This window comes from Rhinopithecus roxellana, chromosome 8, assembly GCF_007565055.1.
Source record: "Rhinopithecus roxellana isolate Shanxi Qingling chromosome 8, ASM756505v1, whole genome shotgun sequence".
Classification (NCBI taxonomy): Eukaryota; Metazoa; Chordata; class Mammalia; order Primates; family Cercopithecidae; genus Rhinopithecus; species Rhinopithecus roxellana.
This window is the reverse complement of record NC_044556.1, coordinates 46,357,057-46,378,414: the sequence shown is the minus strand read 5'-3', so window position 1 is coordinate 46,378,414 and position 21,358 is coordinate 46,357,057. Positions and strand designations below refer to the sequence as shown.

At 47.4% G+C, this 21,358-nt stretch overlaps 3 protein-coding genes across 4 annotated transcripts; 2 read left to right on the top strand and 1 right to left on the bottom strand.

Moving 5' to 3' along the window:
• The first annotated feature begins 9 nt into the window (after nucleotides 1–9).
• C8H1orf56 (chromosome 8 C1orf56 homolog) lies at nucleotides 10–4,010 on the top strand. Its single transcript, XM_010387226.2, has 2 exons — nucleotides 10–1,141; nucleotides 3,058–4,010. Exons 1-2 carry the CDS (start codon nucleotides 134–136, stop codon nucleotides 3,076–3,078), a joined length of 1,029 nt encoding a protein of 342 aa, XP_010385528.2. The 5' UTR covers nucleotides 10–133; the 3' UTR covers nucleotides 3,079–4,010.
• CDC42SE1 (CDC42 small effector 1) lies at nucleotides 3,603–12,205 on the bottom strand. The gene is made up of 5 exons (XM_030936288.1): nucleotides 12,062–12,205; nucleotides 8,288–8,602; nucleotides 7,631–7,741; nucleotides 6,852–6,942; nucleotides 3,603–5,940 (listed from the first exon to the last, which is right to left on the bottom strand). Exons 2-4 carry the CDS (start codon nucleotides 8,339–8,341, stop codon nucleotides 6,868–6,870), a joined length of 240 nt encoding a protein of 79 aa, XP_030792148.1. The 5' UTR covers nucleotides 8,342–8,602; nucleotides 12,062–12,205; the 3' UTR covers nucleotides 3,603–5,940; nucleotides 6,852–6,867.
• MLLT11 (MLLT11 transcription factor 7 cofactor) lies at nucleotides 9,252–21,021 on the top strand. Of its 2 annotated transcripts, XR_004058846.1 has the most exons (3): nucleotides 9,252–10,523; nucleotides 11,875–13,137; nucleotides 19,738–21,021. XR_004058846.1 is itself a non-coding variant. In XM_010387225.2 (2 exons), exon 2 carries the CDS (start codon nucleotides 19,744–19,746, stop codon nucleotides 20,014–20,016), a length of 273 nt encoding a protein of 90 aa, XP_010385527.1. In that variant the 5' UTR covers nucleotides 11,991–13,137; nucleotides 19,738–19,743; the 3' UTR covers nucleotides 20,017–21,021. The 2 variants fall into 2 exon arrangements, 1 of the variants encoding a protein (XP_010385527.1); XM_010387225.2 differs by lacking the exon at nucleotides 9,252–10,523 and having other exon boundaries at nucleotides 11,991–13,137.
• Nucleotides 21,022–21,358: the final 337 nt, after the last annotated feature.

The window sequence follows — 21,358 nt, the reverse complement described above, 5'->3', positions numbered from 1 at the left end:
GTCGAACCCCACCCCCTTCCCCGCGGGCCTCGGTTCAAACGACCCAGTGGGTCTAGAGCGGAAGGGAGGGAGCGAAGGTAGGAGGCAGGGCCTGCCTCAGTGGCCTCCCTCCCAACCCCAAGAGCCCAGCCCCATGGTCCCCGCCGCCAGCGCGCTGCTGTGGGTCCTGCTGCTGAGTCTGGGTCCCCGGGCGGCGGGGGCCCAAGGCCTGACCCAGACTCCGACCGCAATGCAGAGGATCCGTTTACGCTCTGCGGGCCCCGTGACCCGCAGCTACCGGAGCACCGCCCGGCCTGTTCTTCCCCGGAAGACGAGGATAATCCTAGAGGACGATAATGATGCCATGGCCGACGCCGACCGCCTGGCTGGACCGGCGGCTGCCGAGCTCTTGGCCGCCACGGTGTCCACCGGCTTTAGCCGGTCGTCCACCGTTAACGAGGAGGATGGGTCTTCGGAAGAGGGGGTTGTGATTAATGCCGGAAAGGATAACACCAGCAGAGAGCTTCCCAGTGCGACTCCCAGTACAGCAGGGAGTTCCAGCACGAGGTTTATAGCCAATAGTCAGGAGCCTGAAATCAGGATGACTTCAAGCCTGCCGCACTCCCCCGGGAGGTCTACTGAGGACCCGCCAGGCTCAGAGGCCACCCTGAGCCAGTGGTCCACACCCGGGTCTACCCCGAGCCGGTGGCCGTCACCCTCATCCACAGCCATGCCACCTCCTGAGGATCTGCGACTGGTGCTGATGCCCTGGGGCCCGTGGCACTGCCACTGCAAGTCGGGCACCATGAGCCGGAGCCGTTCTGGGAAGCTGCACGGCCTTTCCGGGCGCCTTCGAGTTGGGGCGCTGAGCCAACTCCGCACGGAGCACAAGCCTTGCACCTACCAACAATGTCCCTGCAACCGACTTCGGGAAGAGTGCCCCCTGGACACAAGTCTCTGTACTGACACCAACTGTGCCTCTCAGAGCACCACCAGTACCACCAGGACCACCACTACCCCCTTCCCCACCATCCACCTCAGAAGCAGTCCCAGCCTGCCACCCACCAGCCCCTGCCCAGCCCTGGCTTTTTGGAAACAGGTCAGGATTGGCCTGGAGGATATTTGGAATAGCCTCTCTTCAGTGTTCACAGAGATGCAACCAGTAAGTGTTTGGTGATGAGCCAGAGTCTTTGTTGAGGGATCTGAAAAGTCCTGATATCTAAAACCGAGTTGCTAAGCCAGCCATTGTTGCTTACATGAACTGTTACTGACTTACCTGGTTATTGATTCATAACATGCATTGGTTATTCACATTGTTAGCCATTGATTCCACCAATTTTTTTTTTTTTTTTTTTTTTTTTTTTGAGACGGAGCCTTGCTCTGTTGCCCAGGCTGGAGTGCAGTGGCCGGATCTCAGCTCACTGCAAGCTGCGCCTCCCGGGTTTATGCCATTCTCCTGCCTCAGCCTCCCGAGTAGCTGGGACTACAGGCGCCCGCCACCTCACCCGGCTAGTTTTTTGTATTTTTGAGTAGAGATGGGGTTTCACCATGTTAGCCAGGACGGTCTCGATCTCCTGACCTCGTGATCCGCCTGTCTCGGCCTCCCAAAGTGCTGGGATTACAGGCTTGAGCCACCACGCCTGGCCGATTCCACCTATTATTTATTGAGCAATTACTGGTTGGTCATTAGGTAAAATGACTTACTGCTCATTAGGTGATTATTGACCAAATAGTTAAGATTGGAAATACTTTTTTTTTTTTTTTTAGACAGAGTTTCACTCTTATTGCCAAGGCTGGAGTGCAATGGCATGATCTTGGCTCACTGCAACCTCTGCCTCCCAGGTTCAAGCAATTCTCCTACCTCAGCCTCTTGAGTAGATGGCATTATAGGCACTCACCCACTACCACACCCAGCTAATTTTGTTTTTGTTTTTGTTTAGTAGAGATGGGGTTTTACCATGTTGGCCAGGCTGGTCTAGAACTCCTGACCTCAAGTGATCCACCTGCCTCGGCCTCCCAAAATGCTGGGATTATAGGCATGAGCCACTGAGCCTAGCCCTGGAAATTTTTTTTACAGACAAGGTCTCGCTGTGTTGCCCAGGATGGTCTTTAACTCCTGGGCTCAAGCAATTCTCCTGCCTCAGCCTTCCAAAGTGTTGGGATTACAGGCATGAGCTACTGTGCCCCTGGCCATGAGACTTCTTTTTTTCGAGACAGGGTCTCACTCTCATCACTCAGGCTGGAGTGTGGTGGCGCAATCACAACTCACTGCAGCCTCCATCTTCTGAGCTCATGCAATCCTCCCACCTTAGCCTGCTGAGTAGGTGGGACTACAGACTGCACCACCATGCCTGGCTAACAAGATCTCGCTATGTTGCCCAGGCTGGTCTCCAACTCCTGAGCTCAAGGGATCTGCCCACCTTGGCCTTCCAGAATTCTGCGATTACAGACATGAGCCACCATGCCCAGCCCATAAAGACTCTTTGATGCATAGATAATTAACAGATATGGAGGATCTTAATCAATTAATAGTTTTGACCTAATACAGCTTAACAGCAACAACTGCCAAAATTTGAGGTCTTACTATGTGCACTTTACCTGAATCGATCTTCACACCCTATGAGGTATTATTATCCCCGCTTTTCAGATGAAGAAATTGAGGTTTACAAAGCTAGTAAGTGGCAGAGCCATGAGATTTAAATCAGGTTTGACACCAGTGCCAACCCTCTTCACCACTACCATCTGGGAGAACTGTCCTTCCGGAACAAGGAAGGGTAGTCCTCTGCTTTACCCAGAATTACCAAAGGTTCTGATTGACTTGATAAGGTTTCAATTGATATGGATGATAGGACTTTGAGGAGGGAAAGGCGATAAACAAAGCATATGCTTGGTCATTTTGCTTGTTTCTGTTTTTCTCCTTGTGTGTCCAGTACCATTATTGCATACAAAAATAAGTAAGGGGTGGGCAATAGAGTTGAGGGAGTATGGGTTTCTGGGAGGGGGAGATGAAGCAAGGAAAGGAAAGAATATAGATGTGGTTGTAATTTCCCTTTTTCTCTATTTTTTTTCCTTACCCAGATAGACAGAAACCGGAGGTAACAGCCACTTCATCCACATGAGGAGATGTCAGCATCTCAACCTCTCATGCCCTTTCAATCCTAGCACCCACTAGATATTTTCAGAACAGAAAAACAAAACTGGAAAATACATTGTTTGGTCTTGTGTTTCTTTACAGAGGTACCTGAGGGAGGAGAGACATAAATCTCTTCATCACTAAGACTGAACTGTGTAACTAGCAGCCTCTGGCTTATTCCCTACTCCCTGTCCCTCAGTTTGTTGATTTGCTCATTTTCCTCATTTCCAACATTGTTTTAAAACAACTACTTCTTTTACAGGCTTGAAAAATCTCAAATAAATGCTAAGAAAAGGGAGTAGGAAGAACAAGGAGTTGAGCCCTTGAAAGATGACATTGGTCTTCTTGCCTTCATAATACTTGGCCCTCTCTCCTCAAAAGGGCAATGTTGGTACAAAATTCCATCTTGGCCACTTTGGAGGAGTTATCTTCATTAGCCACATCCATCCTTTAATCCAACACACTACCTGCAATGATTACTGTGCAACTATTTTGCTTAAATTTTTTATTTGAAAAATGTATTTAAAAGTCCAACAACTTTTTAATATAAATTATGTCTCTCAAACCCATTCCCATCACTTTATTAGTGATGGTAGCATACATATTAGAGAAGGTAGCTAAAGGCAAGAGAGCACCAAAGGAAAAAGACTGTGTCCAAAGAACAGGAATTAAATGGGGCTGAAGATCATGGTAACCAGAGATTTCCAGGAGTCTCTAATCTTTCTACCCTATCCTGTTAACCCTTTAGATCTCTAGTATAACACTCAGGCTACTGAGGTATTTTACGGCAACAAGTTGGGTTACTTTCAGAGCAACCAGCTTGACTGGAACTGAGAGTAAATTGGGAATGTATGACCAATCTTAGACCCTGAAAAATGGCAGAAAATACATGGAAATTAAAAAAGAAAAAAAAATAGAACCTCAGTCACTGCTCTGTAGGTATAAACAAACTGAATGGGTGGTGGAATTGGCAGAATGGATACCAGTTCCTACCTTCCTGACCCCACTACCATAAAACAGGATGTTTCCTGTTGCAAATCGAATGAGACCCCAGCCTTCTTGTCTCACAGCAGGCAGGAGCTCATCTGTCTTGTTCTGCCTTCCTAATTACCCTGGAAGGGCCAGAACAAAGAACACCTGAGAATACTGAAAGTGCCTAAAGACCCCTGCTCCTACGTTGTTTTCCCACCTAAAGCAGACTCTTCAGCTGGGGCGGGGGGGGGCAGTGGGACCTGGTCTTCAGACAAAACTCCCTGAGTCTAACGTATGTCTGGTTCTGGGACTAGGGCACAGAAATAGAGCTTAAAATTTGGGGAGGATAAGGAGTGTATCTACTGCTTCTCTCTCCCCCATCCTCAATCCTACCATACCCTGTTCATATCTACACTGCAGGAACCACTGCTCCAGAGGGCGAGAATAGAGGAGCATGGGACCTGTCCATTACAGCAACACGCGAGCACAAGCAAAACACTGAATAAAGAATTGTTTGGAGATTATGTGCAGCCCTGCTGAGGCTCATTTATACGAGCTCCTAGTTCATCCATGGCTCGGGCTTAAGATGAGTAACATGATGAGGGTAGCGTGCCAAGCAGAAATCACTTCAGAGAAAAATATCTTGACTTTAGGGCTGTGGTTCTCAAATGGAGGCGATTTTGCTCCCTAGGAGAAATTTGGCAATGTATAGAGACATTTTTGGTTGTCATAACTAGGGTGGGCCAGGGATGCTGCTAAATATCCTGTAATGCACAAAACAGGAAACAGGTATCCCTTACCAAGAACACTTCAGCCCAAAAGATCAAAGGCATCTCGGTTGTGAAACCTTGTTCTAGAGCCTCTCCCTGCTCCAGTGCTGTGAGGATCTTAAGACGCCTAAACTCACAGATGATTGTTTTCAACCTATTTATCTCACCATCCTCAATGATCAGAAGTTCACCTTGAGATAGACTTACTCCTAGTTCTGCTGCATTCTGGGTTTCTCTCCAGACCCCTCTTCCTCCTCTTACCTGGGCCACCAGGGAGGTTGGCAGAGGGCAGGAAAAATGCCCCAAGACTTAAATGGAATGTCATCAGGTGAAGAGCTATCTCTTACCTTAACTCTTATTCGGTGGGCAACAAGGTTCCTAATAGGGATAGAGTTAAGGGTGGAGGCAACAGCAGGATGGGGATAATTAAGAGAACCTGAAATAAATTTTTAATATTTTAAAAGAGGAAAGTTGCTGGGAAGCTGGTAAACAGAAACAAAGGATTGATTAGAGGCCTAACTAGAGAGAGACACTGGTATTAGCAGAGAGATATTGAGGGGCTGTGAGCCTAAGGTTTGAAATCTAAAGAGTGGAAAAGGGAGTAGGCACCCCCACCAGCCCGTTTGACATCTGCTTTAGTTCATTCCAGGAGAAAGAACGGCAGGGAGGTAGGGAGCTTCTCAGCAAAGCCAGCTTCAGCTTTGATAATCTCACCCACCTACCCCATTTAAGGAGTTCCAGGTTAAGAGTTTAAAAACAGGTGGCACCCAGACCATCATTCAGGAGACAGGAACTCATTCCAGGTTCCTAGAGAACTCCTATCTCAGATCTGAGGGTGTCCAGGGCTTCAGCTGAGCTCCTCTGGCTAACCAGTAGTCACTTGGTCAGTCCTGCTGCCTTGACCCCATCTCCAGGAGGGGCTATAGCCAGAGGGAGTAGAGGGAGTCCAGCCCCCAAGCCTTGTGAGGCACTGTTAGGCAGATAGGGAAAAGAGGGGTCCTTAGATCACTGGTTCAAGGAGGGATCTGGTAGGGGCAGCATTTCTTCTGGGCTGGAAACAGAATGGGGGTTTCAAGATGGCAGAACCTGAAATTTAAAAAAAAAATTTTTTTTCTTAAAGAAGATTAGCCTCAAAGAAAACCAAGGCTTTAAGAAGAAGGCACTACCTAGTGCAGACTTTAAGCTGTTTCCACAGTGTGTTCTTCTATCTGCATAACACCCTCTCAGTCTTTCTATATCCTACACTTTTTTTTTTTTTTTTTTTTTGAGACAATCTCGCTGTGTTGCCCAGGCTGGAGTGCAGCGGCACGATCTAGGCTCACTGCAACCTCCGCCTCCCGAGTTCAAGTGATTCTCCTGCCTTAGCCGCCTGAGTAACTAGGATTACAGGCGTGCGCCATCATGCCTGGCTAATTTTTATACTTTTAGTAGAGACAGGGTTTCACCATGTTGGCCAGGCTGGTCTCGAACTCCTGACCTCAAGTCATCCGCTGACCTCGGCCTCCCAAAGTGCTGGGATTATAGGCGTTAGCCACCATGCCCAGCTAAGATCCCACATTCTTGAATCTTCCCTTCTAATTCCTCCCTATCTCCCATTCTTTATTTTTTATTTTTTGAGATAGAGTCTCACTCTATCACACAGGCTGGAGTGCAGTGACACGATCTTAGCTCACTGTAACCTCCACCTCCCAGGTTCAAGCGATTCTCATGCCTCAGCCTCCCAGGTAGATGGGACTACAAGAGCATGCCACTGTGCCTAGCTAATTTTTGTATTTTTTGGTAGAGACGGGGTTTGCCTCATTGGCTAGGCTGGTCTTGAACTCCTAGCCTCAAGTGATCCACCCAGCTCAGCCTCCCAAAGTGCTGGGATTACAGGCATGAGCCACCATGCCTGGCCATACCTCTCTTTCTTGCATGAGATCAGGGTTCTGAGTCAGGGTGTCAGGTTGTGTTGTTATGGGGGATGAGGTGTAGGGTGGGTTTCTCTAATCACTCACCATTCCATTATTGGAGCTATAAGCCCCTAGAATTGCTCCATGGCCTATCTCGGTTTCCCTTGGATCTCATCTGCTCCTGAACTGCACCTGTCTGAAAAAACAGATGTGAGACACCTTCCTGTCTTCATATCCTACAGCAAGAATTCTACTTTGTGCCCTCCAAGGAAAAGGTTGACCCCATCTCCTTGACAATAGCAGCCGTCTACTAACCGCCATTCCTCCTAGGGGAGTCTCAATGCCTCTTTTCACATTGGCCTTCATGAGGATGAGGTAAAATGGGTCTTTTACTAATATTCCCTCACAATGGATTCTCCCCTATATACCTGAGTTTCAGGATCCGGGAAAAGACTATCTTTAGACACATTTCCCTTATTTTGGGAACAGAAGTGCATCTTAGACATTGTTTAGGATGATGGTGCTCAGCTTTTTTCCTGTCCCAACACTCCTAAATATATGATTTACTCTGATACTGAGATAGCAGCTCTTAATTAGGAGAAGGGAGGATTATAAGCTTTTTGGAAAAAGCCCTCCAACTATTAAGATATATATACCCCCTACCCCAGTGAAGAACAATCTGCTAAGTTGTAAAGATGACAGAACCTAGGCCCAGACACCTAAAATGCCAGGTCTTGGGTTTCCACAACTTGTGACCAGGACTAGACTCCCAGGTTTTTACTTCCCCATTGAGTATTTTCATATGTCCCTAGCTTGAACTTTCAAAAAGAAGGAACGGTTATAGACCTCACCCCCATATCAACCTCTCCCCATTTCCTTGTTACCATGGCAAGTCCATCTCCGGCCCCCATCTCCCCAGAGCCAATGTGAGTCAGGTGGACAAAATTCATTGGTTCCCCAATCATGGTCCGGTCAATCCGTCTTCTCTTCTTCTTCTGCTTGGAGAAGATAAGGAGTCATGTCTTAAGGCCCCTCCTCCAGTGAGAGTGGAGGAAGGGAAGAGTCTTCAAAACCACTAAAAAGCTAAGGGCCTGGTGGGAAGAGGGGATGTGGCATTGTAACAGGGAAACCACTACGGCATGAAAAGCAAAGCTGGAACAACAAAAGCACACAGAAGACATGAACCAGAGTAGTGAGGGCAGTGGCCTGTAGAATGAACACCGGACAAAGAAAGGACACGTCAAAGTCACCTCTGACTGATGACGAAATAATGGGGAAAACTGACAGGTATGCAGCTCCACCTACAAACCCCGCCCAGCTCAGAATGGACAGGAACAGGAGGTAATAGCTAGGAGTATTCACTTCTTCCATCACCCAATGCCCTTTATTCCACATATACAGCTGCTTGACTATAGAAGCTCCTGATACAGAGGGAGGCAAGAAGTGTGCTTTTTAGGTGGCAGATCCTAGATGGTGTGGTTACCTCACAGCACATGGTAATTGACTGCTCTTTGGGTTAGTATGGGGGTGGGAAGACTCACCGGCTGGGGTTTCTCTACCACACAGCAGCCCAGTTTGTGCCAAAATTCACTCATGTTCCCTGATGGTTCCAGCTTCACTCCTCTGTCTGAGGCCCCAAAGGGCTCTTGCTCTGGTGTTTGGACAACCCACTCCTCACTCTCCCCAGATATAACAACACCCTGGGTTCACTCAGCTGGATGGGTCCAGAGAAAGTAGAATCCCTGGAACCCTTAACTGAGCAGTGAAGGTCAGTGTCTCAGAGCCTGAGAGATGAACAGGACCAGAGAGAGGTGGGCAGGCAGGCACAAGGTTATGTCTTCCTCAGACTCAGAACCCTGGATTAGAAGAAAGTAAAAAAGAAAGATCAATGAGAAATCTCCCCCTCCCCCAATCCTTGAGAAACCTCCTGATGAGCCTGTATCTTCCCAGTTCTCCCTGAGGCCCGAGACCTGTACACCAACACTTGTTCCCAAACACTACGAACCTCAGTTTGCCTCTTAAGATAAAGGAACAGAACCAAAGGCCACCAAGGGGTTAAGGAGCAGCAACTGGTGGTACCAAGGGAGAGGAAGGGGGCTAGAAGCACTTAGAGTTAAAACGATGGGCGAGGACCAAAGGACGGTGGCAGAAATTAGCAAAGTTTGGGGTGCTAGAAGCTCCAGCTCCCTTCTCTCTGAGTTTAGGGCAGAAAGGGAGGGGCATTTAAGTGACTCTGAAGAGGAAATAGTGGTTTTTTGTTCTCACAAACAAGGTCTCCACCCTGTCCCTGCCTTTTTTCTTACCTTGCCCTGAATGCCTAGAGTTTCTTTAAGAACAGGGGAGCCCTGGACCACTGAGGTCCTAGGAGACTAACTGACAGGTTGGCCCTCAGGAAAGACTTTCTACAATGAGAAATTTTTTCCCCCTGTTTGCTGCCCTGTTCCTCCTGATTTCCCTCCAGTGAAATCCAATCCCTCCCAGAAGCCAGTTAGCAGTTCCTTTATTACCTGACCTTGAGATCCTTCCTGAAGGCTGTGTACACTCTGTTTATCTGTGTCCTGTATTACTGCACTCCTGTGTGTACACCTCTGTTTGCACATGTGTGGCATGGCCATATCTCCACATGTGTCCAGTACAGATCATCTGTGTACAGCTTGTGGGTACATGTGCCAGGTATCTTCTGTCCCATGAGGAATATTTTCCCCACCGTCCACATGTCCTATCTGCCACTCTGCTCTGCCTCACACCCTATAGGGCCCAGGCTCTCCTCCAGCTGCGACCTGTTCTCCCCTCCCTCCTCACCAATTCCATCCTCAAGCTTCATCAGTCAACCAGACACAAGGAACTTTCCAATAGTACTAGTGTCCAGGGAAGAACTTCCTCCCTTCTCACTACTGCCAGCCAGGGTAGGACACACCTGGGTTTCTTCTTAGACTCACTTGCATTTCGCCAGTCCTATAGTACAGACAACCTCAAAGATTCCAAAAAGGGGAGTTTCATAAATATGACACTTTAACATGAACAGGAATCTCCCTTTCTTCCAGGCCAGGAACACTGATGCTTTGGCACCCTAGACTGATTTAAAAACAAGAGATAGGCCGGGCGTGGTGGCTCACGCCTATAATCCCAGCACTTTGAGAGGCCAAGGCGGGCGGATCACCTGAGGTCAGGAGTTTGAGACCAGCTTGACCAACATGGTGAAACCTCATCTCTGCTAAAAATACAAAAGATTAGCTGGGCGTGGTGGCGGGCTCCTGTAATCCCAGCTACTTGGGAGGCCGAGGCAGGAGAATCACTTGAACTGGAGGTTGCAGTGAGCCAAGATCGTGCCATTGCACTCCAGCCTGGACAACAAGAGCGAAACTCCACCTCAAAAAAACAAAGCAAAACAAAAAAGAAAAAACGAGATAGCAGGGTGTAGTAGCATGCGCCTGTCATCCCAGGTACTGGGGAGGCTGAGGCAGGCGGATCACTTGAGCCCAAGAGTTGGAGGCTACAGTGAGCCATGTCTGCACCGCTGTACTCCAGCCTGGGTGACAGGGCAAGACCCTGTCTCAAATATAAAACACACACACACACACACACAGAGAGGTTTTTTAACAGCCTTGAGATGAGATCACACAAACACTCAAATGCAGCTTCTAGGGGAAGGGAGAACCCAGGAGGCTAGGCTTTCTCTTACTTCCCTTCTCACCACTGGAAGGGAGGAGTAACCAGAAGGAGCGGAAGCTAAAACACAGCTGTCCAGAGAGGAGAGCTGTGGTCAGTGGGACATCAGTGAGTCAGTCATAGGGTTTATCCTGATGGTGGTGGTGGCAGGTGGTAAGGGTTGGGGGAAAATGAAGAATTAGAGGAAACTCCCAACACCAGCAGGCAGGCTGTACTGTGACTGGACTCTCCCTCAACATCTCCTGCCCTGCTCAAAGCTGAGGGACAGAGGTGGATAGTGCTGGGAGCGAAGAGGAGAAGAGAGGGGGAGGAGAGAGGGAAAGGGGCAGTGCAGAGAACAAGGCCATTTCTGTTTCTTTTCCAGGGACCTGACCAGAGCTGGGTGGAGGGAAAGCGTGTGTGTGGGACTTGGCATGAAATGACCAATGATGACGAGATGTGACCAGGAAATTCCATTCCCTAGGATATTAGGGTCTCTGAAACTTGAGGGTGGGGTCAGAGTGTGAAGACAGGTCAGGGTGAATGTGATGGTAGCGCAGGGAAGCGGGGATGGGAACAAAGCCAAAAAAGGAAGTAAGAGCCACTGGCGGCCACTCTTCTTTAAAGCAGCCAGAAGAGAGTGGATTGAGGAAAAATGAAGTCCTGAGTTGGTCAGCCCAGGCGGAAGAGCCATCCGAATCCAACCCCACAGTGGATAGGATAGGGAAGGGGCTGAGAAATCAACAGGAGGGATGAGGATTAGACCGCATAAGGCCACGTCCTTGGTGCTCAGAACCCGGCCTCTCTGAGTTCCAAATGGCAAGAGTGAAATATGGAACCGGGAAAGTCACCCCCCACCCCCACCAAGATCACACTAGGACTTGAGGGTCTCAAAGCTGTTGGGAGGTGAGCAGAAGGGTTGGGAAAGAGGTGCCAGGGAGGAAGGATGTACAGGCTAGTTCTCTGGTCCCGTTCGGGCCCCAAACCGGTTCACCCGGTCCCACCGCCTCTGGCCCTAAGGCCTCCAACCCGCGGCCTGACAAGCCCTCACATGAAGCAGCTGGAGAGAAAGAAAGAATCGAGAGAATGGAATGGGCAATTCTGGCTAGAAGCCCGGGGCAGCAGCTGGTCCCTGTGTGGAGACCCCTAGACATGGAGGGCTGCGGAGGGGCTCTGGAGAAGTGGAGTGGACTCCATATTTCAGCCAAGTGACAGGCCCAGCACCAACCTTCCCCTTCCCCAGGAAAAGTCTTCTGGGGGCTTAAGAGGAAAGAGGGCTAGGCCCTAAGCCTCCCCTCCCCAAATATATTCAATCACACAGATTCCATATCTGTCTCCCCCCACTACCCAACTCTACCCAGAAGTTCTCTGCTCTTCCCAACCCTTAACCGGATTGGGACCTCCCTGGGAATCTTTCGGACCCTCTCCTTCCCACCCCCACCCCAACATTCCAGTTCCTTCTTTTCCTTCTACGCTTCAGCAGCCTCAGCCTGCGCACCCCAGGAGCGTGGATGAGGACGGCCACCCCGGGCGCGCACCCCGTTCCCAACGCCCCAGCATCTCTGCAGCCCAAGACATCCGCCTTCCCTACACCCCGCATCCGGTGTGTCTCCGCCCGGCCCTGCCGGCGCGGCGGGCGGGCCAGGGGACCAACTGCACGGCCTCACCTGCTATTCTCCGGTATCCAGACGTTCAGCTACAGCTGGAGGGGGTTAGGGGCTCTGCTCCGTGGCCGCCAGTGTGGGCTTCCCGGGATAGCTCTGCGGCCCGGTGGGGGAGCCCAGGACGAGCCGGCAGAGGTGGGGCCGGCTGAGGGCGGAAGCGGCGGCGACGCGATTACGAAACCCGTCCGGCTCGGAGCCGAGCGCACAGCCGAGCGCTCCCCTCTGGACTGCGGAGGCACTGCACTGTGCGGGCGTGGGCTGGTGCCTCTGCAGCGCCCCAAGGCCGCCGCCCCTGAGGGGAGAACCGGAGAATGCGGACACCTAGATAAGGGCCTGGCACCCAAGCCGGGGCCCCCGAAATCTCACGTTCCCTTTGCGCGCCAGGCATGTCGGGGCAAAACGAAGCGGAGCCCCCCAAACCCCGAGAACTAACCAAGTTCAGAGATTCGCAGAAGCACGCCCCCCCACCCCAAATCTCTTTTGTGCTCTACCCAAAATGGAATAGGACTAGGTTTATTTACCCATTGTGAGGGTAGAGAGGCGAGTCGGGAGGATCAGGGATTGGGAGAAGGGGTGGAAAAATAGGATTCTTAAAAACACCTTGTAACCTGAAGTCCTTAAATTGTAGAAGAAAGGAACACTACTTTCCATTGTAGTCTAGAGTTAAGATTTCAAGTCCATAAATTAGAGGACCTAAAATTAGAGGGCAGTTAACTGCTCATTCATTGCGTCCCCAGTCAGCACGGGGGTGCTGGAGGAGATCGGGAATAATAGCGCAGACCAATGAGCCTACGGAGACGCTTTAATCGTCTCTTTCCCTCAAGTGTTCTGGAACCCATCATTTGAATTAGCCGAGTCAGGCAGGAGGGGGCGGGGAATCCTTCCGCCCTTCTTAGGAGGGGCTGCATTGCAGGGGGAGAGTTAACTGACAGACTCAGTCACTGAAGAGGGAAAAGGAGTGAGAAGACAAAGCCGTCAAAGCCCCAACAGCTTTGGTTTTCTCCAGCCCGGCGCAGATCCCGGAGCCCCCGAGGCAGTCCCTCCATCTTTGGAACACGCCAATAATTGATTGATAACAGGTAAACCAAACTGAGGGAGGGGAGCAGGGGGCTGCAAAGATAGAAGAGCAGCTGCTTATGGTTAGATTGAAAGACCCCACATAAGGTGGGGGACAGCTGAAGAGGAGAGAAGGGGGCGCTATGAACAATGGGTAGTTATTTCTTCACAGCATCCATGCCTTGTTACCTTGTACAGATCATTAATTGCTAACAATTTACATGTAGTTATTTCTCAGCACCTACCTCCTTATTTCAAGTATCCTTTTCTGTAATTTATTGTCCTGTGTATTTAATATCTTCAGTCTACTTATCTTCCTTTTCAAACCATAATTTGTTCTACCAGCTATTTGATGAATCGTTAGTCCTACTGTATCTCTCTGCCCTCTACTTCCCTATACTTGCAATTTTTTTCTGTAGTGTTCTATGTTTCTCTGTAGGAGGCAGTTTGGGAGGGGGTTATATGGGATAATGTTCAGTGTAATCCTGACCTTTCTTTGGACAATCTCTTTCACTCCACCTCAAATCTTTGCTCCAAAGAAAGAGGCAGCCTGGGATAGGAAAGGTGGGGGCCTCTGTGTTGGAGAACTGCCTGATTCCATAGTGAAATCAGTATAGCCCACAGGAGCTAGCTATGGGGACAGATTCTGGAAAAGAATGATTATTTGCAGCTCAGTGGAATTGGTGGGGGAATGCTAATAGGAAAATCCAAGTCCTGACTGAGGCACACATTATGAGATGTCAGAGAGCTTCCGCTCCCCTCTACCACCACCACCACCTTGTCCTTCCCCCTTCCCCATGGTGGCAGCATGACACAGCAAGGCCCTGTTGAGTAGGCCTTGGATGCCCACAAAGGGTCTGGACAAAGGATATTTGGGCGTGTCTGTGTGGCTCCGAGAGAGTGTATCTTTCTAATCTATATATTTGCTGATCATGTATCTCTAAGAACAGAGTGATAAATTAGAAATTGCCTTTGCCTAAAATACCTGGGTAATTTAAAATGAAGGATAGTGGGAAGCATTTATTGAACATATGTTATGGTACAAGGCACTGTCGAAACCCTTTAAGTAAATGATACCGTTTAACATAATATTAGATGTAAAGGTAGATGAAGTAGGGGTGGAGAGCATTTGTGGAGGGGAAGGGGAGGCTAGCCAAAAAAGGGACCTTTTGCAAAATTTGGAGTATTTGATAATTAAATCCATACTATATTAAATCAAAAATTTCATTCCTATTTACATTAGTGAATAGTATTTTAACTTCAATTTTCTGTGTAGTCTTAGTTTTATGTTCTTGACTTGATTTTAATGCCACATATGCTTGCATGCATGTCTTTCTTGAATGTATTTTGTACCCTGTGTACATGTCTCTGTGTCAATGACATAGAGATTTTAGGCCTTTTGAGTTAATGTTTCATAAAATTTTCTTTAGCTTTTTAAATTGCAAGATAGCTCTACCAAACACTCAGGGACTGTTTGAGCAGTTTTTTATACATAGTCTGGTTGTAAGAAAAGGAGTCAGTTTGTCAAAGAGCTTTTTCTTCTCAGATTCTAGCTTCCTCTCTACTGCCCTTTGCTTTTCCCCATTCAGATCACAATTATAGGAACAATCACCTAACCTACGGAATATCTATTCTTCAGCAACTAAGAATTATTTTAAGTTTGGGAATACTGGTATAGGTTTATATAAAACTGTTGGCAACTATCCATGTACAACACAAAAAGGGATCAGATTGGGAATTATGAGACCTGGATTCTATAGAAACTGGCTGGAAGTCTTCCCATTAATTTCTAAGATGTCTTCTAGTTTTAAAATTCTGTGATTTTTCCCCCCATGATTCTTTTTCTTTTTTCTTAGTTGGAGTCTCGCTCTGTCGCCCAGGCTGGAGTGCAGTGGTGCGATCTCGGCTCACTGCAACCTCCACCTCCCGGGTTCAAGCGATTCTCTTGCCTCAGCCTTCCGAGTAGCTGGGATTACAGGCACCTGCCACCGTACCCAGCTAATTTTTGTATTTTGAGTAGAGACGGGGTTTCACTATCTTGGCCAGGCTGGTCTTGAACTCCTGGCCTTGTGATCCACCCACCTCGGCCTCCCAAAGTGCTGCAATTACAGGTGTGTGCCACTGCACCCAGCCCCATGATTCTATTTTTCTTTTTTTCTTTTTTTTTGTGAGACGGAGTCTTGCTCTGCCACCCAGGCTGGAGTGCGGTGGCCAGATCTCAGCTCAATGCAAGCTCCGCCTCCCGGGTTTACGCCATTCTCCTGCCTCAGCCTCCCGAGTAGCTGGGACTACAGGCGCCCGCCTCGTCGCCCGGCTAGTTTTTTGTATTTTTAAGTAGAGACAGGGTTTCACCGTATTAGCCAGGATGGTCTCGATCTCCTGACCTCGTGATCCGCCCGTCTCAGCCTCCCAAAGTGCTGGGATTACAGGCTTGAGCCACCGCGCCCGGCGATTCTATTTTTCAAAGAGCCTATAATGTGCCTTGCATTATACTAAGCTCATTCTGGAGAAGACTTGTCAGGGAGGAGAGAGAAAACAACCCAGCTAGCTGGGGAAATAACTGGTAACAATAAGAATCCCTATAGCCACAAGTCCGTAACAGTACTGACTCCTAGGGTATGCTTCTTAGGATCTCTATAGTCCCAGATTTAAGCAGGGGGAGGTTGGTTAATGGATACAACCATTTTTTTTTTAGCTCTCTGTGAACATCTCAGCAAAGTACTATGGAGATTATCAGAGTTGAGTATCATAGGATGATGACCTCACCTTTCCAATATGCTCCCCCACCCTGCTCCAATCCCTGCATCACCCTCCTTCTAAGCAGCTTCTCTGCTGAGTAATGCTCAGTTCCCAGGGTTTATTTTGGAACTTAAACTAAGAAGAAAAGAACAACGCAGAATTCACTTTAACATTAAAAACATTCTAGCCTACCCACTCACCATTCCTGAAGCCCCCACACTCTCACACATCACTGTGTTCTAGATTAACACTTTCTTTTTCTGCCTTGGTACAGTCATTTCACACTATACTGGAACATTTTGGAACCATTTAAGGCCATCACTTAGGAGTCTCTGACCTGGTGAGACCCAATAGGGTGTGTTGGAGAAAGGCCTTTTGAAACTTGGGGTTGTTTTTGGAGGCGGTAGAATGTTCTTTCTGCTCCTTTGGGAACATTTCAACTAATGCTTTTTTTTTTTTTTTTTTTTTTTTTTTTTTTGCAATGGAGTCTTCCTCTTTTACCCAGGCTGCAGTGCAGTGGTGCTATCTCGGCTCACTGCAAGCTCCGCCCGCCGGGTTCACGTAATTCTCCTGCCTCAGCCTCCCGAGTAGCTGGGACTACAGGCACCCCGCCACCACGCCCGGCTAATTTTTTTTATTTTTAGTAGGGACGGGGTTTCACCGTGTTAGCCAGGATGGTCTCGATCTCCTGACCTCGTGATCTGCCCGCCTCGGCCTCCCAAAGTGCTGAGATTACAGGCGTGAGCCACCGCGCCCTGCCACAACTAATGTTTCTTGACCCTTGGCTAGTAAGTAGCAGGATGGAGGCTGTAGGCAGCTGTAATAGTCATATAATATCAAGCAGGGCTTGGGTAGAATGAGTAGAGAAAGTGATAGATCCATTAATGCACAGAAGAGTATCTGATTCTGTTAAGAGACCTTCTTCCAATCTGAACCTTACTTTAAATCCAAATGGATTTCCAATCCATTTGCTCTCATTATCATCAGTATACTCCAGCATTGGGATCAGAGAAAAGAGGCCCCCATTACAGCACAGAAAAGTTATTTATTTATTATTACTTTTTTTTGAGATGGAGTTTCACTCTTGTTGCCCAGGCTGGAGTGCAATGGCGAGATCTCGCCTCACTGCAACCTCCGTCTCCCAGGTTCAAGCAATTTTCCTGCCTCAGCCTCCCAAATAACTGGGACGACAGGCATGCGCCACCTCACCTGGCTAATTTTGTATTTTTAATAGAGACAGGATTTCACCATGTTGGTTGGGCTGGTCTTGAATTTCTCACCTCGTGATCTGCCTGCCTCTACCTCCCAAAGTGCTAGGATTATAGGCGTGAGCCACTGTGCCTGGCCAGGAAAGTTCTTTTAGCACCCGAGTTTCGTTCTGAAAGAGAGTAGGCTAGAGAGAAATGGATTGTTAAGGCTTACCTGTGGGCTACTATATGGGAATGGCAAGGTATTAAATAGTGAGGGAAAGTTAATCAGCAGCCTTGAATGTCTTTGTGTAGAAACTCATGTACAGAGAAGGTAGACTGGTTTTTATCCTTGGGAAATCTCCTAGGTATGGGGACAGATTCTGGAAAAGAATGATTATTTGCAGCTTAGAGGAATTGGTTGGGGGAATGCTAATAGGAAAATCCAAGCTCTGACTGAGGCACACATTATGAGATGCCAGAGAGCTTCCACTCCCCTCTACCACCACCTTGTCCTTCCCTCTTCCCCGTAGTGGCAGCATGACACAGCAAGGCCCTGTTGAGTAGGCCTTGGATGCCCACAAAGGGTCTGGACAAAGGATATTTGGGTGTATCTGTGTGGCTCCAAGAGATGTATCTTTCTAATCTATATATTTGCTAATCATGTATCTCTAAGAACAGAGTGATAATTAGAAATTGCCTTTGCCTAAAATACCTGGATAATTTAAAATGAAGGATAGTGGGAAGCATTTATTGAACATACATTGTGTTACAAGGCACTGTCGAAACCCTTTAAGTAAATGATACCGTTTAAGATAATAATAGATGTAAAGATATATGAAGTAGGGGTGGAGAGCATTTGTGGAGGGGAAGGGGAAGCTAGCCAAAAAAGGGACCTTTTGCAAAATTTGGAGTATTTGATAATTAAATTCATACTATATTAAATCAAAAATTTCATTACTATTTACATTAGTGAATAGCACTTTAATTTTCTGTGTAGTCTTACTTTATGTTCTTGACTTGATTTTAATGCAACATATGCTTGCATGCATGTCTTTCTTGAATGTATTTTGTACCCTGTGTACATGTCTCTGAGTCAATGACATAGAGATTTTAGGCCTTTTGAGTTAATATTTCATAAAATTTCCTTTAGCTTTTTAAATTGCAAGATAGCTCTACCAAACACTCAGGGACTATTTGAGCAGTTTTTTATACATAGTCTGGTTGTAAGAAAAGGAGTCAGTTTGTCAAAGAGCTTTTTCTTCTTCTCAGATTCTAGCTTGCTCTCTACTGCCCTTTGCGTTTCCCCATTCAGAGAGCAACAACACCATCCCTGTACATAAAATACAGTAACAGTGATCTATAATCCCAAACTGATGGAGTTAGGTAAAACTCTACAGGGTGTTGGGGGAGATGCTAGAGGAAATAGAGTAGATGAAGCTGAGTAAGTTTAAGGAAGTTATCTGGAAGAGGTGAGTTTATAGTAGGGTTTAGAAGGCAAGAAGGAAAATAGCAGAAAAGTCATGGAAGGCCTTTTCACACATACTATGAGCTATTAAACCAAAGTCAGGAGGAGGAAGTAAAGTATTTTTAAGTATAATAGGAGTTTGGGCTAGGGGAATGGGGGTTCCTCTATAGACTTGGAGTTTTTTTTTGGTTTTTGAGACAGGGTCTCACTCTATTCCCCGGGCTGGAGTGCAGTGGCACAATCTCAGCCCACTGGAACTTCTGCTTCCTAGGCTCAAGTGATTCTCCCACTCAGCCTCCCAAGTAGCTGGGACTACAGGCGTGCACCACCAGGCCCAGCTAATTTTTTGTATTTTTTGTAGATGGAGTTTCACCATGTTGCCCAGGCAGGTCGGGAACTCCTGGTCTCAAGCCATCTGCCTGCCTTAGCCTCCCAAAGTGCTGGGAATACAGGTGTGAGCCACTGAGCTCTTGAATGGAGTCCTGAAATGTGGAGAGTTTTTTTGTTTTTTGGTTTTTTTTAGACAGAATCTTACTCTGTTGCTCAGGTTGGAAGGCTCACTGCAACCTCACCCTGCTGGATTCCAGCAATTCTCGTGCCTCAGCCTCCCTAGTAGCTGGAACTACAGGCATGAGCTACCATGCCTGGCTAATTTTTTGTATTTTTAGTAGAGGCAGGGTTTCCCCATGTTGGATAGGCTGGTCTTGAACTCCTGGCCTCAAGTGATCCACCCACTCCGCCTCCCAAAGTTCTGAGATCACAGGCATGAGCCACCGCACCTGGCTGAAACATGGGAAGTATTTTAAGGTGAAGAATGGAGAGAGTTAAGCAAGACAGGAATGAGCATAACTCTAACAGAGGCTATACCACTGCTGGGAAGAATGGGCTAGATTTTGGAAGGCCTTGAAAATCAGACCCAAGATCAGTTTGATGCAATAGATGGTGAATAAGTCATTCCAAATGGGAGAAGTTTAGAAAATAGTAGAAATTCATAATAAAGGGTTTCTGAAGCTTGTCCAAGGGAACTTGGATTATCTCCAGAGGTAATTGGGGATGTTGAGTTTCTTTTTTTTCTCCCCAAATTCCTTTTTACTGGTGGGCTTGGAAGATATACAATTTTCTAAAAAGAAATTCCTTTTTACCGGTATGTGGAGTATCTAAGCAAGGAAAGGCCATGGGCCACAAAGAAGTTGCTGTAGCATGAAAACTGACAAGTGGTTTCTTTCTAGGAAGCTATGAGGGACCCTGTGAGTAGCCAGTACAGCTCCTTTCTTTTCTGGAGGATGCCCATCCCAGAACTGGATCTGTCGGAGCTGGAAGGCCTGGGTCTGTCAGATACAGCCACCTACAAGATAAAAGACAGCAGCGTTGGCAAAATGATCGGGCCAGCAACTGCAGCAGACCAGGAGAAAAACCCTGAAGGTGATGGCCTCCTTGAGTACAGCACCTTCAACTTCTGGAGAGCTCCCATTGCCAGCATCCACTCCTTCGAACTGGACTTGCTCTAAGGCCAAGACTTCTCTCTCCCACCACCTTGCCCTCGTTGTCTTCCCTCTCAAGCCCCTTCCTTTCCACTCCTTTCCCATTTTAATCTTCTCTCTCTATTGTGTTGGTGGTGCTGATGAATCTGCCAGAGTTGAGTTCTATGTATTTATTTATCTGTCTACTCCATTTCTCTCAAAAGCCCTCAAGTCACAAAGTAAATGGTTCAAGCAGTGGACTACTGGGTCACAGGGATTCCTCCTTCCCCCCCAAATATTAACTCCAGAAACTAGGCCTGATTGGGGACACCTGAAAGTAGTATAGTAGTGCAAAATGGAAGACTGATTTTTAACTCTATTTTAATCAGCTTCAGAGATTCTTTAAACCTTCCTGATTTCCTGCTCCAGGCCAGTAAACACAAATATTTCTTCAAGGGGTGATGAAAACCTCGGAAGTTTTAATCTGAAGTTATCTGCTATGAAACAGTATTTCTAAAAGGCTAAAGTGATAAGTCTCATGCTTTTTTTTTTTTTTTTTTTTTTTTTGATCCTGCTCTTTCTTATATTCTTTTTCTTCCTCAGAGAAATCAGGAGGGTAGTTGGAGGTATAAAACAGGAATATTATGGAAAATGAAAATAGGGAAGATAACTGAATCATTTTAGAAGTAGCTTATTTCTTTTCTCAAGAGTATCCCTTCTTCAACCCTACTCACTTTACAACTTTGCTCCTGTGGGTTGAAAACTCTAGCTAAAGAAAGTTATCAAATCTTAATATGCATTCCTACTATTATAGTTTTTAAGGTTTCAATGCAATATTCTGAACGGCATAAGTCCTTAGTATTTTAGCCTTACCTCCTGCATTTGCAATATGTAATACTAATCAGTGGGCACAGTTCTTCAGCTACATTGAGACCCTGAAATGAACAATTACATTCTGACTCTACATCTTGTCCTCAATCCTTCCAAAATTATTGTTGCTGATTTGTGCTGCCATTTAACTCATTTATTTAATAAAAACATTCAATCCCAGGACTGGAGTCTAGTTTTCTCTCTCTTCACAAGGGAAGCCATAGAAATCTGAGAAATTAGCCTTGCTTTCACACTCAGCTTATACATCTTTTTATTTTTTGAGACAGGGTCCCACTCTGTCACCCAGGTTGGAGTGCAGCAGCGCAATCACTGCTCAGTGCAACCTCCACCCACCAGGGTCACGGCGTCCTCCCACTTCAGGCTCCCAAGTAGCTGGGATTACAGGCGCCTGCCACCAGGCCCGGCTAATTTTTGTATTTTTCATAGAGATGGGGGTTTCACCATATTGCCAGGCTGGTCTCGAACTCCTGACCTCAGGTGATCCGCCCGCCTTAGCCTC

What these genes read in the sequence shown, in the direction of transcription:
- C8H1orf56 (XM_010387226.2), top strand. Translation starts at nt 134, where the DNA reads ATGGTCCCCGCCGCCAGCGCGCTGCTGTGGGTCCTGCTGCTGAGTCTG. An exon ending in TGTTCACAGAGATGCAACCA is followed by an intron (nt 1,142 to 3,057) that starts GTAAGTGTTTGG and finishes TTCCTTACCCAG; the next exon opens with ATAGACAGAAACCGGAGGTA.
- CDC42SE1 (XM_030936288.1), bottom strand. Translation starts at nt 8,341, where the DNA reads ATGAGTGAATTTTGGCACAAACTGGGCTGCTGTGTGGTAGAGAAACCC. An exon ending in TGGTAGAGAAACCCCAGCCG is followed by an intron (nt 7,742 to 8,287) that starts GTGAGTCTTCCC and finishes TTCTCCAAGCAG; the next exon opens with AAGAAGAAGAGAAGACGGAT. An exon ending in CCGGAGATGGACTTGCCATG is followed by an intron (nt 6,943 to 7,630) that starts GTAACAAGGAAA and finishes CTGTTTTTTCAG; the next exon opens with ACAGGTGCAGTTCAGGAGCA.
- MLLT11 (XM_010387225.2), top strand. Translation starts at nt 19,744, where the DNA reads ATGAGGGACCCTGTGAGTAGCCAGTACAGCTCCTTTCTTTTCTGGAGG.